This window comes from Synchytrium microbalum (assembly GCF_006535985.1).
Source record: "Synchytrium microbalum strain JEL517 chromosome Unknown SmJEL517_scf0012, whole genome shotgun sequence".
NCBI lineage: Eukaryota > Fungi > Chytridiomycota > Chytridiomycetes > Synchytriales > Synchytriaceae > Synchytrium > Synchytrium microbalum.
In genome coordinates, this window is record NW_022158361.1 from 403668 (window position 1) to 419427 (window position 15760).

A 15760-nucleotide genomic window follows, 5' to 3' on the forward strand; every position below is an offset into this window, starting at 1 on the left:
GTTACATCAAAATGCGAAACAAAGCTGTAGAAACCCCCCAGAATTGTATTTCACAATATGATGTTTGTGACCTGATGGTGGCGTCTGTGACATATCCTTTACGTAATGCATTACGTCAACCCAAATAACCCCTCACATCGAAACAGCTTTTGACGACAGCTGCTACCATGCTTTCAAGCCAAGTCGAAGAACTAGCTATCGCTATGAATGCCGCAACCGACGAACAGGCTGCTGGCTTTGCCCATCGAAAACTGCAATCCATCGTTGGGATGGTCACAGCAACAACTGCCAATGGCCAAACTACAATTGGGACCTGTTTCCTCCTTCCAAAGCAACATGCAATATTCATGACGTGCAATCACATAGTCTCAACAGCCGTAAAGATACTCATCACCTTCAAACGCACCACATTCGAGGCTCAACTTGTTGTGCCATCCTCCACTCTCACCACTTCAGTCAATGACCAATTTGACCTTGCGTTGCTCACACCCATACTACCAACACACGCAAAGGCTGCTGACATAGCTCTCAGTCTTGCCTCTACAGGACAACCAGGCCAAGTCGTCTATTGCATGGGTTATGATGGAAACGCTACAGAGTTATTCAGCAAGGGTCGAGTTGCTGGATACAGTGGGCCCTTGATGTAAGTTGCTTATTACAAGCATGTGATTTGAAACAAGAAACACTAGCGAATTATTCTAGCTTCATTATGGACCTTACGACTGGTCAGGGATTTTCAGGGGCACCAATCCTCGACGCTTCGACGATGCTGCTACTTGGTGTAGTAAAGGAAAACTACGCAACCACTCATACTCGCACAAATGGCATTGTTCCCGCTTTTGTAGATGCTCATCTGAATGCCCACGGTCTCTCATTGTAGATTGATGAGTAAGTAAAATGGCAGCAGCAAGTAGGGATTTTAACATGTCTAACCAATAGTTCTAGGCTACAAGTAAATATGAAGATACCTGTGTATACTAGGTGATGCGAAATGAATGTATAAAATGGGAATGGAAGATAGTCGTGCATGTAAAATAGCATACAAGCAAAACTCGAGCAATAATAGAGACCTCGTCAACAGTACATATGGCACGGCGAACACATGGCACGCCAAGTTAATCCTTTGCCCTAGGCATGATACATTCAAAATATCCTCATGTAGCATTCAAACAAAGGCGTCGATGCACACACAAAAAACATTATAATCTTGACTGTAATTTGAGTCCTTGTTACACTGTACATGTGGTCTACCTTGGAAACAGAGCAACATTTACAATTGCGATTGAGCTTTTACAGCATGCTGGTTTGATTTAATGCTGGCTGCTACCTTGATGACTCGAACTACACAGCATGAGCGCACCACCACAAGTACACCCCACAAAGAAATCCATCTATGCTCATCACTTCGTATCAGGTCGTTTGATACTCCCGAGTATTGTAACAGCGTATAGCAAAAAATTGGCAGCAATTGATGAGGTGCGGATACACTGGGAGTGAAGGAGAGAGACGTAATCATAGATTGTCCATGCTTGTTGAAGCATGGTTGCGAAAGATGATGAGACGGAGGGATATGACTGTTTGAAGAAGGTTTGAGGAGATTGATGCTCGTCTACAGCACGAGATCGTCTAAGGGTTTGCTTAAACAACGTGTTGCAAACACAACTCCAACCTTCACTTGACACGAGCAGTACACCGACAGCTCTGCCAGATCTCACCACATAGCAGCAGCAATAACACATACGCTTGAGCCGTCTCCATCTTCAAAGTCGGAAGCTCATTTTTTTCATCTGGAGACTTTGATTGTCCTGATAAGGACGCTGATATTTGAAGGACGGATAAGGAATATTTGGCGATTGAAGGATCTGCAAGTGCATGTTCGTCTGCTTCTTGTAACTACAGTTGAGCGGGTGTGAGCTAAGAAAAAAAGTTCAAGTCGATTCAAGATTACGGGCAAACAGCCTTTGTCTGATACTGCACCGTTTCACTCCTCGAATGCTGTGAGTAAGGAAGGATAGCCTTCCTGGTATTCCTGATCTTTCTGAATAACTGCAGCCGGTTCGCACAGTCCCTCGTAATTCCAATTCAATTCATTCCAGTTCAAGCAGCAGCATCACCCATCACCACCACCCATAACACTGAAACTAGTCTTCACCCTAATCATCATTCGTGATCTCATGCGAGATATTTATATGAAAAATGCAATAAAGATCCATAAATTACTTAACAAACGACGATGGTGGTTTTTTACAGCTTGATGTGTCTCTGTGAGAGCCCCATTCATATACCTCCACTACACTCCCACAGTCACCCAAAATAATACACAATGCCTACCATAACCAGCACCGTGACCACAATACCACCGCAAAGAATCCACGCGTCCTCTTTACTCCTCCTCTCAATCCTCCTAATCAAGTCATTCGACACTCCCAGGCGATTTGCCACGTCCAATAAGGTTCTTTGCGTTGATTTGAGCATACTGCGCTGATCATACAACTCAGATAGGGCTGATGACCCCATTTGGATTAGTCTATCCATGTTTGTGGAGGATGTGGAGAGGGTGTTGGATTCTTGGGATAGGTATGACAGGAGGGCGGATGTTTCTGAGGTTTGGTCCTATGTGGTTTGGTAGCAAGGGGCGTGTGTTAGCCGTGGCGAGGTTAAGTGGAAGGCTTTGTTTTTGGCATACCAGTGGATCAGTACTATGAGCTCCATTCGCATGTGATGATTTTCGGTTGAGTAGTTCCGAGCGGGCATTGTCGCGTGCTTCTTGTAGCTAACATTATAAGGGGTGTGAGTCCAAAAAATGTTGCGACGATTTAGATATACGGCAATAACCGACATGCAAGCATACCTTTGCCTGATACTGGACCTTCCATTTCTCGAATGTAGTGCGGAGGGCAGTATAGTCTTCTCGTATTTTTGATGCACGTCTAGAGGCATTGTCGTTTGTGAGCATTCATAGTCAAGACACCATCTCTGTAGCTTCCATTCGACACAGCAGCAGCTCCACCTCGACGAGCAATATAACCCAATGAATATGGACATACACTAGCGCCTTTTCTCTCTTCAAGGTAGTAATCTCGTTCCGTGCAATGGACTCGACTTCATCCAGAGATTTCGATAGTGCAGATAGCGATGCAGATATTTGGCCTATAGCAGATAGTATAGTTGGTTAGTTAGCTAGATCAAAATCAGAGCAGGACAACAACCATTGTTTTCGTTGCCTTGTAAACCAGCAGAATGATCATTGTTGAGTTTTTCCAAGTCCTGTTCCAGTTGAGCTATTTGGCGAGTGATTGTGTTGTAGAGGATGGCCGCCATTCTACCATGAGGACTGATCTATCGACCACCTTCCGTCTGTCAAAGGGCCAACGATGGGATGGTAAGCCTTACACTTGAAGTGTGCGTCGATGCAAAGAAGAAGTTGGTGAGAATCGAAAGAATTAGACGACAAGGACGTGAAAATGAAGTGGATTGACGTGTATTTACGCGTAATTTGAATGTATCTGTTGAAATCTGGATGCATTTCGGTTGATTGTGTCGTCCTTTGCAAAGACATCAACTGATTGGCCTTTCAGTTTTTAGGACAGAGAAGGAATGGAGTAAAGGACTGCAAGTATTCATTCGTGGCGTATTGCGGTGATTATATTCACATTACCCTCTCGTGCCTTATGTTATTAATACTGGTGATCTTGAGACGGTTCTCAAGCAATCTTGTAGGCTCCCTATAACAAGGTACTGTGTCAAGCCAACTTTCAACCATGTAAGAGTGAATGTACTTTGCGTGGCTGCATACTGTTTGCTGCTCCACGTCGTGAACATGAACACTGAACTGACATGCACTCTCCTCCAGACAAAACAAAGCCAACCCTACCGCAACACACGTCTCAATATGAGGTTGCCAATCTTGGACGGAGAGCTCTACTGGTGCTCTGCCGCATTGCTTGGTTTGAATCTTGAAACACCAAACTTCTGTGTGGCAGGCCATTCATTCTCCTCTTGCGTGACATTCCATCATCATTCTGAATCTCCGCTAAAACATAGCATTCATATCGAATGGGATGCCAAAGAACGTGGCTGATGGAGACTATGAAAGAGTCACGGAGGGTGTTTGTCTGCAGTCGTTATTATTGTTGAGACAGCACTCATTTGTTGCTATTATAGCTAACTTGGATTTCAGAGTGATTTCAAGTTGGTATCATGTGGTTATCATGAAAAAAGTGTTGGTACGTATACACGGTAGTGGATAAGCAACAGGTTTTCATTACTTTGGGAGAGCTTTCGTGTGTATGTACGACCGGCACCTGTTACCATTGAGCACAAAAGCAATTGTAAGAGCTCAAGATGGCTTTTTATGCTGTATTGTCGTGCTCTAAATGGTTTACGGATTGAGAATATAACAAATCGCCGTGTTTGCCATCCTTGCGTCTCGAAACTAAATCGTCGACGCACTTGAATGAAGCGACGTGATAAAAGCTCAAATGCGCCTACTTAGTTACGAGAGCCGCGTTCCTGCTCATAAGCTGTTGCGTCATCAAGAAATGCCGCTTCGTTCAGGCCTATGCGGTGTTTGGTAGGGTGGTTCCGTCAAGTTTGTCGAATCGAACGATAGCGATGGTATGGCCCACTATCGCCCTGGGACGACGCAGGATCTCATATTCATTAGCATTCGAACGCATGTCAGCTTGCAGTTCTCCATCCAGATAGATGTCTTCAACCTGATTCAAACTCATAAACTCTCCGAATCATCTAAAAACCAACCACACTCACTCACCCGTCATTTATATATCTATTAGATTCAATATTAAATCCATACAAAAATGCTCCAATCCAAAGCTCCTCACGTGCGCTCCCAATTCACACCCAAACCAGAATTCAACATCAAATCAGTCGATCCCAGAAAAGTCGATTTTTCACCTGAGCATGCTGCTAAAATGGCTTCCAAGCTATACGCCCGTGACCAGCCAAAGCAGACGAAATTACATGGATTTGAAGCTGGCAGCTTGTCGTCTCCCTACGCTGATGAGGTGCTGCCAGCATGGAAGAGTACGGTTAAAGCTGATTATGTGCCTAAATTGGTCGATCGGGGATTGGAGCAGATTGATTCTGGTATGTGAGAATATGATATATTTAAATGGAATCAGTAGCTGAGTCTTTTCTTTGGAATGCTAGTATCGAAATACATCAAATCGTCCCACTTCAAGCTTGAAGGACCAGGAGACGTAAAGAACGATGACGCTCACTGGCAGAGCACCACACGGAGAGACTACCTCGCTAAATCGGGCGATGATGCTAAACCAGTCTCGGCAAAACCAGATCCTTCAAAGAGCATTTCTCCAATCGTTGGAGACGAGACTATATTAAACCACAACAACACGTCTGTATACAAGGAGTCTTTTGCGAAAGCTAGACAGGTCAAGCTGTCGGCACCGCAAAAGTTTGGTGGAGGAAGTGATCCTACTCGGTCTCACTTTTCTGTGAGTCCATGGAATCATGGGCCCTGGCGTTTTTTTGTGTGCTTCATATTGATATAAATCTCTCTCCCTCTCTCTAGTTGGGAGACGATCCCGTCAACTATTCATCTAAATCGATTACAGGAGAACCAGCTCCCGTAATCACAGACCATTTCATTGTCAGACCTCCAAGGACAAAATCCACCGTGTTGGAATGTCCTGATTGGGAAAAGGGAGAATACATATCAGTTGCCAAGAAGGCTTATGGAAGCAATTTGGTCGGCGTGGATCCTAAAACATTGACTGTCGAGAAGGAAGCGTTTACTCGTGATTTGAAGAGTACTCATTTTACTGTACATACGAGTCGTTTTTTGCTCTCTGCGTCATACTTGAAATCTGATCTTCTTCTCAATACAGCTAGGAACGGATGTATCATCTCTAGGACAAGCCAAATCGCAATACTCCTCATCGTTTTTGAAAAAGCAAGGTGCTGTCACGCAGCCGACAATCTACAAGTCGAGCTACAGAGACGACGTACATCTTGAAGAAGATGAAGACAGGAGAATGTCGGGTCTTTCTAGTACTCGTACAGACTATGTCAAACATGAAGCTGCTTCTAATGCTGCTCACTCACAAAGTATCAAGGTATAGCAAAGACGGCGATTGGTAACGTATTGTGATTGTAGAATATGGTACTGACATTCTCATTTACCTTTTTAGGACCAGAACTCACGATCAAGTATCTTCACGGATGGCAACCGCTCCATGGAGTCTGCATCTGTTGCAGCATCAAGTTACCTGCCTCCCTCTCAAGAAAAGTACACCAGCGAAAGGACGACGGCTTCACATCCTGGTATGAATCCATATCCGCTTCTGGCTATGGAATCGAATACACATAGTCCTGGTGGAAAGGCTTGGGTGTCTGTCGCAAAGGTAAAAACGATCCTTAAACGTCAACAATTCAGCATCACTGAGTTACTAACACAAATCATATTCTAGTCTGACTTTACCATCCCCAAAGACCCATCCTCACACGCGCGCGCCCTGGCAATCCAAAACAAGATGGGCTCCCGCTACGCCAACTTCGACCTCGGTCTCGACGACCGACGATACGTCACATCTACCTCCTCTGCAGCATACAAACCAGCATCGCTCGAACGAACAGCTGCTCACAGACCCGACTTGACATTCGGAGCTACTTTAGAAAACGTATTGGGCCCTCGCACAAGTATCTCTGGATCTGAAATGACGAGATCGGCTACGACTACTGGATCTGCATATGTGCCCATGGCGCTTGCCAAAGTGCAGAGTATTAAACCGCCACCTACTATGACGCAGCTGTGTATGGAGCTGGGTGATGCGCCGATGGGAATGAGTGGGAGTACAGAGTCGAGGAGGGCTTTTGTTAACCCTGTGTACCGTGTAGATGAGAGGTTTTGAGTGAATGATAAATTAGGTTGACATTGATGTGATTTCAATTGGTGTTGTGTTTCGTGTGGTTGGTTTGCAATGGATACTTTTGGAAATTGTGTGAGGTGTTGCTGGTCCTGGTTTATAGATATCGTGGCTTGTGACTATGGAAAGCTGCTTGAAGCATAATACCGTAACATGGGCTGCTCTTTTGCTGAGTTCAATCCAATGTCTTGCATCAATCTCCACCTTACGGGATCACATTTGGAGAAATCTTTGTGTTCTTGACGTGATTTCTTCCCAAACAAGTGGGCGATTCTTAGTCTTCTGTCTCTTTGAACGTATTCGATGACACGATCCTGTCGCATCTCGAGCCTGTGTGAGAAAGGCAAGGTTGGAGTCTGCATACTTGAGTTCTTGTGGAGATGACTGGTTGGATATTTAAGAGGAAACGACTTGGTGGTTTCTTTCCAAAGCAACGACAAAGATCACACTTCCAAGGGCAAAATCCGCAGCTTTTGGAATGTCCTGACTGCGAAATGAGACTGTGGATCAGAAGCCAGTTCGAGTAAATCTAGTTGGCCTGCATCCTGACCGTCGAGGAGGAAGCGTTGACTTGTATTTTGAAGAGTACTCATATTACAGTACGTGAGAAGGCTTTTCGATACCCTTTTTTCATCCAACCAGCACATCCGAGATCTAATCATTATTCAAAAACAGCTAGGAACGGATGTGCCATCTCGATATCAAAACGCGGTTGCAATACTCGGCATCGTTGTTACAAGAAGGGGATCACGCAAAAACACGACGCAAATCTTGTTGAAGATGGAGCTTGATGTTTCTGATACTCGCACCGACTGTGTGAAGCAGCAAAACCCATTTATTATTCTCAGTACCGATATCATGGTGGACCAAAACAGCCGGATGGTAGCCCTCCCCTTGGCTGCATCAAGTTTGTTCTCTTGTCTCTATATGAAGTTGAAAGGCGCTCCGTTGAAATGAGTCCTAGTATGGAATATCGCACCGTGTAGATGAGAACACGATTCGAACGAGCTTACAGGATGGAATGTTGATGTGACTCAAGTGGTGTTGTAGATATTTGTCTAGACTGCCAGAACTGCTGTTTTGTCTGTTTAGAGATGCCGACAATTATGACAGTAAAATCTTTTGCTGGCATGAGAAGAAATAGCTTAATCAAGGTTGCTGCTGTTTTTAGCTGAATTTAGCACGATGCCGTAAATCAACATTCAACTTGTGGGATTCCATTTGCGCAAGTCTAGAGGATGTACGTTCAAATATTCATAGTCCTCTTCCGTATTGAAGCATTTCAAAACGATTTTCGTCGATTGATCATATACAGCACGGCTGCATGCTGTTTTGCTGAAAGTTTAAACAAAATCACTTGTACTGAATGGGTTTTCAGCCTTTCAGCTCGCATTCATCAACGTGCCAAGTAGTTGTAAACTCTAAAATTATTTCCTTGTTGGAGGAGAAATGCAAACCATGTCTTTTTATTACAAGCATGCTACTTTTCTTCCTTGTCAGATGCTTCAGACTGACACAAGAGTTCATCTTCCTTTTTTGATGAGTCGCTTTCTTTACTAAAACGACGATTTGGGAAGATATCGTCCATCGACCACGCTTCACAGCTTCGTACAATGCCATTACCACCAGCGACAATGAATGAAGCACCTGTAGAGTCTGTACGAGTTGGATAAATCCTCTGTGATGACAAATTGAGGGGTAATGAGTTTTAGGCCGAATAAAACCTTCAATGAGCATGGCGAATTAAATGATTCTTCAAACCATATTTCCCATCACTTACCGAAGTCAAAACAAACCAATCATTGACAAACACCTCGACCACAGTACCATCGACAAAAATCCTCATCTGTATATCTTCCAGCACGCCATCATGTTCAAATGGCGTGAATTCACCCTGATCAGGCACCGACGCAAACCCGTTATTCAACGACGACTTTGACCGTTCGACAACAATACTCGAGCGTAGCGAGTCAAAGTATATAAGCGTCTCTTCGACGCCATCCGGAGATCGACGGAGCGAGACTCCAGCAAGTGTTGAAATAGCCATGGAGAATACGACCTGCATTTCGAATGAGCCACCGTTAAACCCATCCATACCACCAACGTGTTCGATTTTATGGCTGTTGTTGAGTAGAGATGGTAGTTCGACTGGACCATGGATGGATATGAGTTCATCACGACGGAGATCTTTTAGACGTTTGAGTGGTTTGATGCCGAGGGTGTGGATGTGTCCTGGTATGTTTTTATCTTCCCACCATGATGCGTGGTGAGGTTTCCAGTTTGTCATGTTGCGTTTGGTTAGGATGAAATGTTCACGAGGGAGGGAGAGGACACCTGCGAATTGGTTTTTATATCGTTCTGTTGGGAGCAAATCTGGATATCCAATCCAATCGTCCTCTCTTGACCAGCCCCATGCGATCCAGCTGTGTTTCGAGTAGAAACCTGCATTGGCGTAGACTGTAGAATAAGGAAACGCCGTTAGGCACTCATAGTAGAATACAGTGTTTCCAATATCGTTTGAGACCACAAAAAACTTTGCAAATCGAAGAGTAATCGATGAAACTCACATCGACCATGATCCAACAAGCCAGACGTCTCCATCTCAAACTTGGGTTTACCATTCTCAAGGACAATAACACCTCTGACATATACTGGCCAAAATATATCGTTTCCTTCTACTCCAAGAGCCAAGAATTTGTACATGTTTCCATCCTCGTCTTCAACGCGAAAAGCTAGAAAAATGTCAAAATGGCCCGATACCCAACAACAAAAAACGCGAACTTGAAAGGACTTATGACTTACGAGTTCCCATTTCCCAATTATATCCAAAAGAAGAAGCATGAGACGTGGTGTGTTCACCACGAGGACGTTCAAAGAATGGTGTTGCAAGAGGTACCCAATTGACGAAATCTTGTGACGTGTAGAGGTATACGGCAGGACCACGTTGAGTACCACCAGAGACCATAATGTATTGTGAAGATGAGACGTTTCTCACCGAATCGATGTACTGAGAATAGAAAAAGTAGGGATCTCGCCTGTGGTTGATTGGAACAACAAGGTCAGCCAAAAACCAATAACATGACGGCAACATAGAACATGTAAAGCTTACCATCCCACTTGTTGCGCATCCGGTGGGTTTGGAAGAATGACGCCATACTTTTCCCAAGTCTTGCCATGATCACGACTAGCAAGTTTCGATATTAGTAAAGAAGCAATAGAGATGAAGGACCATACAATATGCTAATACAAACCTGAAGGCAAGAGCTTGTTTTTCACAGCCCAAAGGGTAGTGTACTCTCCAAGATATCGGAATATGTGACGCGGCGGTATAGTATATTGTCGGCAGTCCCAGGTAGCCACTAGCTACAGAAGAACCACTGAAGTCACCTTCCTGATCAACTGTTCCAGGATCAGGCTGTGGTGAAACGGGAGAGCATGAGTTTACGTTTTTCAAAGTTATGACAGCAGAGTTTGATATGTACCACAATTGCGTATGGCAAGTCTTGCCAGTAGACCTAAGTTGACATTGACATGTAAACGTCAGTTCAAGTCGATTGATCGCCACCATAAGCTTAAATTTCTTTTTTGGCTTTCAAAGGTAAAAGCACTAGCAATGGTCAAAACACTTGTAGAGGTTCAAGCTCACCAAGTCCTTTGAGACCAAGTGTCCCCACCCTTGAAATATTCCAGAAGCACGTCAGAAATAGTGTACTGGAAACATCAATGTCAGCGTGTTTTGTTACCGGGCTTGACCCATTCCAACGATTGGTTATGTCCAGACGCTAATCCGTTTGGATTGACTTGATAAAACAGATGATATTCACCCGTGTCTGGATCTTGATATGGTTTCATGGGATCTAGAGTGTAAAAGTTTGAAGGTTTGAATGAGCGTTGTGGTGTCAACATCAGCCAGAAATGGACGAAGTGCAATATGTTGAATGTGGAGTTAACAACATACCATTAATCCAATGTCCAGGATCATAGACATGAAACCTGGGTCTCGAATGATGAAACTGTGCAGTATAGTTTATGTCTGTATAGTATGTAAGCTTCTCCATGCCAGTGGCAGCACTGAGAGCTGCGATGGGGGTGATGAGAGTAAGCAAACCGAAAAAGAGAGCCATATTTGGTTGAATGGTTTCAAAATGGTATATGCTGAATGAGGAAAAGATTTTTGCAAGAGGCAACGAGGCGGTGTTTCAGTTGTCAAAATCACGTTCGAATGGCATGTCAATGTCAGCAGGACATACCAGCAAAAGCGTCTCATATTCAGCCGTCAAGTGAGGCCCATAGTACAGGAAGCTTGGGGTTCTAGCGTCTGGTATCCGTCAAGAGCCTACATCGTTAAACCAGTTAATGTCATCACTATGCGTCTTTAAAAAGCCAGCGATGAACGTGTGTACCGGTCGCTCTACGAATAGAAAGCATTCATTACCTTAACAGCATTATAAAAGGAGTGTCATTTGTGTGCAATCAGACGACTTGTAGTTCGGGCAGTCTGTAGACTGAAACGATGCTGTTCAGTGTGCCAGTGTGCGAGCATCAACCAAACAACCACAATCGCGTGAGAAATCGTGTTGATTGTATATTGTGATATTGTGAACATTTCCGTCCTGAAAATACGTCTATTGCTCCTATTTCCTGGTGTCTCCCAACTGCGCATTTTCGTCCTATAAATTCCACCAAAGACATTGCAGAATTCCAAACATTGAACCCAACACAAGCAGTGGATATCGATATCAGGTACGAACCGGAACAGCCGAAATACATTGCTAGGCATCGCGTAATGCATAGGATCTAGTCAATCCCTTTCTGGATCTGTCTGCAATGAGCTGTACAGGACTTACAAACTGCTCACATCTTGTCCACTCTCACACTCTTTATCTGTGGGATTGTGGCGACAAGAAAGTGTGTATACAATGGATGCAGTCATGGTTTTCCATGAACTTGCTTTACTTCTTCTCGTTTCTACTCTCAGAATCCAACTTGCCGCTTTTAACATCAAACTGACAAACGACCAACTCGTCCATTCTGCAATAGGGAAACTGCACCAGGCTGTCTCATCACCCCACTAGTATACAAGAATTCTGGAATATATCCGGTGAGACTCGTTTCAGCCGAGTCGAGGAGGGAAACTCTTCCAAGACATCCTTTCTCTACACACACTCTCGTCCGCATCTTTGGTTTTATCTCAACCAAAGTGTTAAAGCACTCGACAAAACGATGATGATCAGTCCAGAGAGCATCCGTCTTTTCTGTTGGTGGGACTGTAAGCATCATTTCTTGGATATCAGGGTAATGTTTGCAGCGACATTGACCCTTTTCCTTAATACGGAGGGCTGATGAAGGTATTGACGCTTTATTTGGCATCCTACAGGAAACACCTTCTCCAGATTTCCATACTTGTGATGGAGGTACAACAGCATGTCTTTTACCAGATCCAAACCCGTGTCATAATCACAGCCTCGCTCCGTCAAGAAGGTATCTTTAAAAAAGTACGTCTCGAAAGAGAGATTTCGTTTCCGAGGTAGATAAAATCCATCCAACAGAGCCAATCCTTCCAATTCTTGCGGATGACTCGAATCTTCATACCAGCCTTGCACCTCGCTAGGAAACCATCGCAACACACAGTTCATCACAGAAAGCTGACCTTTTCGAAAAGCCTCCCTCATCCCACATCGTGTCGGTCGTGTAGGAAATTGACGCTCATAGGAATACTGCAAGATCGCAAGGTGGCCACGGCTCAAGGCTTTGTCCCATCCACCATTCGACGGAGTCGTCTCTGGTTGTATCTGTCCAAAACATTTCACCAGTGGGACTTCTCCTGCTTGCGCCATGTCATCTAGTACTTTGGAAGTCCACATCGTCGATGGAGTCAATAGTTGCAAGGACGCCAAGTCTTTACCAAATACCAAATTTCGTATCACCGACGGAAGGTCTCGCATCGTGAACAGCCCTCGATGGTAACAAAATTCCACTACACATCTTCGACGCTTAGCTTCAAAGGGGTTCATCATATTCAACAGCGACCGATGTGGAAATGCGTCTTCAACAAAGTCTTTTCTGCCATCCACTCCAATATTTCCAACCGGTTAAATTCACAGGCCTTGTGAATCATGTCACCCGTCGAAAAATAGTGTCTCAGTGAACACCCATCATGAAACCACGTCCAAATAGTAGGGTGGAATTGATTGTACCCAAACAAGAACCGATACACTGGATGGTGATGGTACATGGGTATATCGTACTCTTTCAAGTACTCCAACGCCTTCCATCCGTCTATAAGGACACTGCCCCCATACTCCACCTCCACTTTTTTCACCCAATGCTTCACAATCCTTTCTTCTCGCTCCATCAACCACTGCCGAATCCAAGGTCGATAATGTACGCGTCCATACCGATTCAACATGGCCACATTTCCTGCCAAGTAAAATATTCTACACCAAATCTCCAATGGCAGAGTAACCATCAAATGATCTAGGAGTCCAACAATATTTTTATAGCGAGTGTCACGTAGTGTGTGTATATGAGGAGGTGGAGACGTAGCCGGCTAATGCGCTCCGCTTTGGCCGAATGCCAACTGCGTGTACACGTGTAAACGATTCGAACAAGAGTACGATTCACTCACTACACTAATTTGTATTTCAACGTCATTTTACTCTACCAGCGATTGAAGTGACATAATTTGTTTGGTAGCAGACATTGCCATCAAAGTGCTTGCAATAAATGCATCGTCCATCGTCTCCTTGGATTCCTTCCTCTTCTTACTTTTATTATGCCCCTCCCCCTCCTCTTGAGTAGTAGTAGTCTCCTTCCTCTTCTGCATAGAAGACGATCCAGAGGGTTTATAGATAGAAGATTTACCCAATCCTTTGCCTACAGATCCTGTTTTTACTGGTGCTCCTGCTGGTCCTGGTCTTACACCTACTGGTACTCCTACTGGTGTTGGTCTTACACCTGCTGGTGTTCCTGTTAGTCCTGGTGTTCCTGGTGGTCCTGGTGTTCCTGGTACTCCTACTGGTCCTGGTCTTACTGCTGAGCCTGGTCCTGATGTTCCTGGTCTTACGATATCTACAGCTCTTACTGGGTCTATCGTTGCTTTTTCTGGTTCAACAGATCCCGTTGCGATGGTGGGAGGCAGTACGGTTCCTGGAGAAACTACAGTGGCGTTTCTGTTCAATGACATCGAAGGTGGTATAGGATATACTATCATAGGAAGCCCTATCGTGGTGGGAGTGGTTTGTTGGATGGGTCCTAAAGTTGCTATTGCAGGTGGGGCAAATTCCGGAAATCTCTCCCAAGTCTTGATGCCACCCATATTCACCAGAATTTGTTTGATTTTGGAAAAAGTTTCTTTCATTCCAACCATTTCCTCCCTTAGAGTACTGTTTTCTTGCTTCAGCTGAGCAATTTCTTGGTCCTTTTCTGCCGTATCGTTTATACCTCCTATCAAGACTTTTAATCGGTCCCATGATACGCCCAATTGCCATAGTACAGCCTGCGATTCGTCTACTACTTTGCGTGCTTCTTCCATCGTTACTTCCTTTGTTTCTGTGGGACTGAGATGTTGCTCTGGAACTAAGTTAGAAACGTCGAATATTCATGCAACCTGCTTTATGTGGGCTTTATGTCAAGGCACATGTAAGGTGAGTCAATCATATCTATTTTATAGTTGCAAAGGACGTTTCCACAGACGTTTCATCACTACGACGCAGCCTAAAGACGTTTTATCACTACTTGACAACCTAAGGACGTTTCATCACTACGAGACAACCTAAAGACGGTACAATGGAAGTCAATTCGACACAGATGGTATGATATTCTATCATTTCAAAAAAGATGTTTTTGAAGTACAGTCATTCGATTGAAGAGATTGCAAATTATTACTTCCCAAGTGAACTATATCTACAGATTCAAGGTGAGTGTGACGTTGATACCAGGAGACTGTTGGAGAACGCGGTTGGAAGGGATTTCACCCGACATCCTGTGGATTCTAGTATTCTTTTGCGTCATTGGAATTCATATACTTTTGTGGACGGTGACGTGTGGCGGATGGTCTAAATTGGCCATCGTTTTCCAGATGTGAGTGTGACTTGCAGTATACTGTGGTTGACTGTAATGGTATCCTGAGCTATATAAAAATGGAGTGGCGTGGTGGAAAACGGGGAGCCTGGAGAGTCTACTCTAGAAGTCATCCACAGGATTTTGTCATACTGGCTCCTTGCCTCGACATTCGCTCTCTCAAGCGTCGTCGCTCTCGAATACCGAATCATAGGTATGTGACAGGTGCAGATATCGATCAACAGCTCTCAACACTACTAACAGCAACCTACTAGTGTCCTGAATGCACCAAGTGTACCATGAATCCACTCGCCTACATGGTCCGATTGAGGAGTGCGCCCTTACTTGCACTTTTGAGATCCTCCTCATCTCTCTTACATTGGTCTGAATTTCGTTGCATACATTGGAAGTGGACTCTTCTGCTCGAGATTATGTACAGTGTACGGCTCGCAGTGTCCCTCTGGTGCGCAAGCACGTGGTCAATGTGGGAAGCCCCAAGTGATGCTGTGTGCATCTGTTTCTAGTATATTTCCAAAATCGTGAAACTGGTTCCTAACATTGACTACGTGTTTGCTTTGGATGTAATGAAATCTGTACTTGTCCATCACTATGATGCTTTCTAAATTTGTGGATGATGCGGCTTTTGTGGGATCGAACGGTATGTTTTCCATATCTTGCTCGAAGCTGACTAGTATGTGGTTCAAACATGCTGAACTTTAATCCTTGCATGCGAATCGATTCGACAAGAGGTAGCTACACTCAATGTGGCCATTGCCAGTCCCAAGCCTGGA

The 15760-nt window shown here is 44.4% G+C and overlaps 2 protein-coding genes across 2 annotated transcripts; one reads left to right on the plus strand and one right to left on the minus strand.

Annotated features, from left to right (window-relative positions):
• Nucleotides 1-1400: 1400 nt before the first annotated feature.
• On the minus strand, nt 1401-3321 carry SmJEL517_g02754 (uncharacterized protein; the record flags this gene model as incomplete). Its single annotated transcript, XM_031168682.1, has 7 exons — nt 1401-1626; nt 1742-1893; nt 2332-2613; nt 2687-2773; nt 2852-2930; nt 3048-3150; nt 3234-3321. 7 exons carry the CDS (start codon nt 3319-3321, stop codon nt 1401-1403), a joined length of 1017 nt encoding a protein of 338 aa, XP_031025433.1.
• Nucleotides 3322-4820: 1499 nt separating this feature from the next.
• Nucleotides 4821-6893, plus strand: SmJEL517_g02755 (uncharacterized protein; the record flags this gene model as incomplete). The annotated part of the gene is made up of 6 exons (XM_031168683.1): nt 4821-5109; nt 5173-5477; nt 5555-5806; nt 5871-6098; nt 6174-6386; nt 6453-6893. 6 exons carry the CDS (start codon nt 4821-4823, stop codon nt 6891-6893), a joined length of 1728 nt encoding a protein of 575 aa, XP_031025432.1.
• Nucleotides 6894-15760: the final 8867 nt, after the last annotated feature.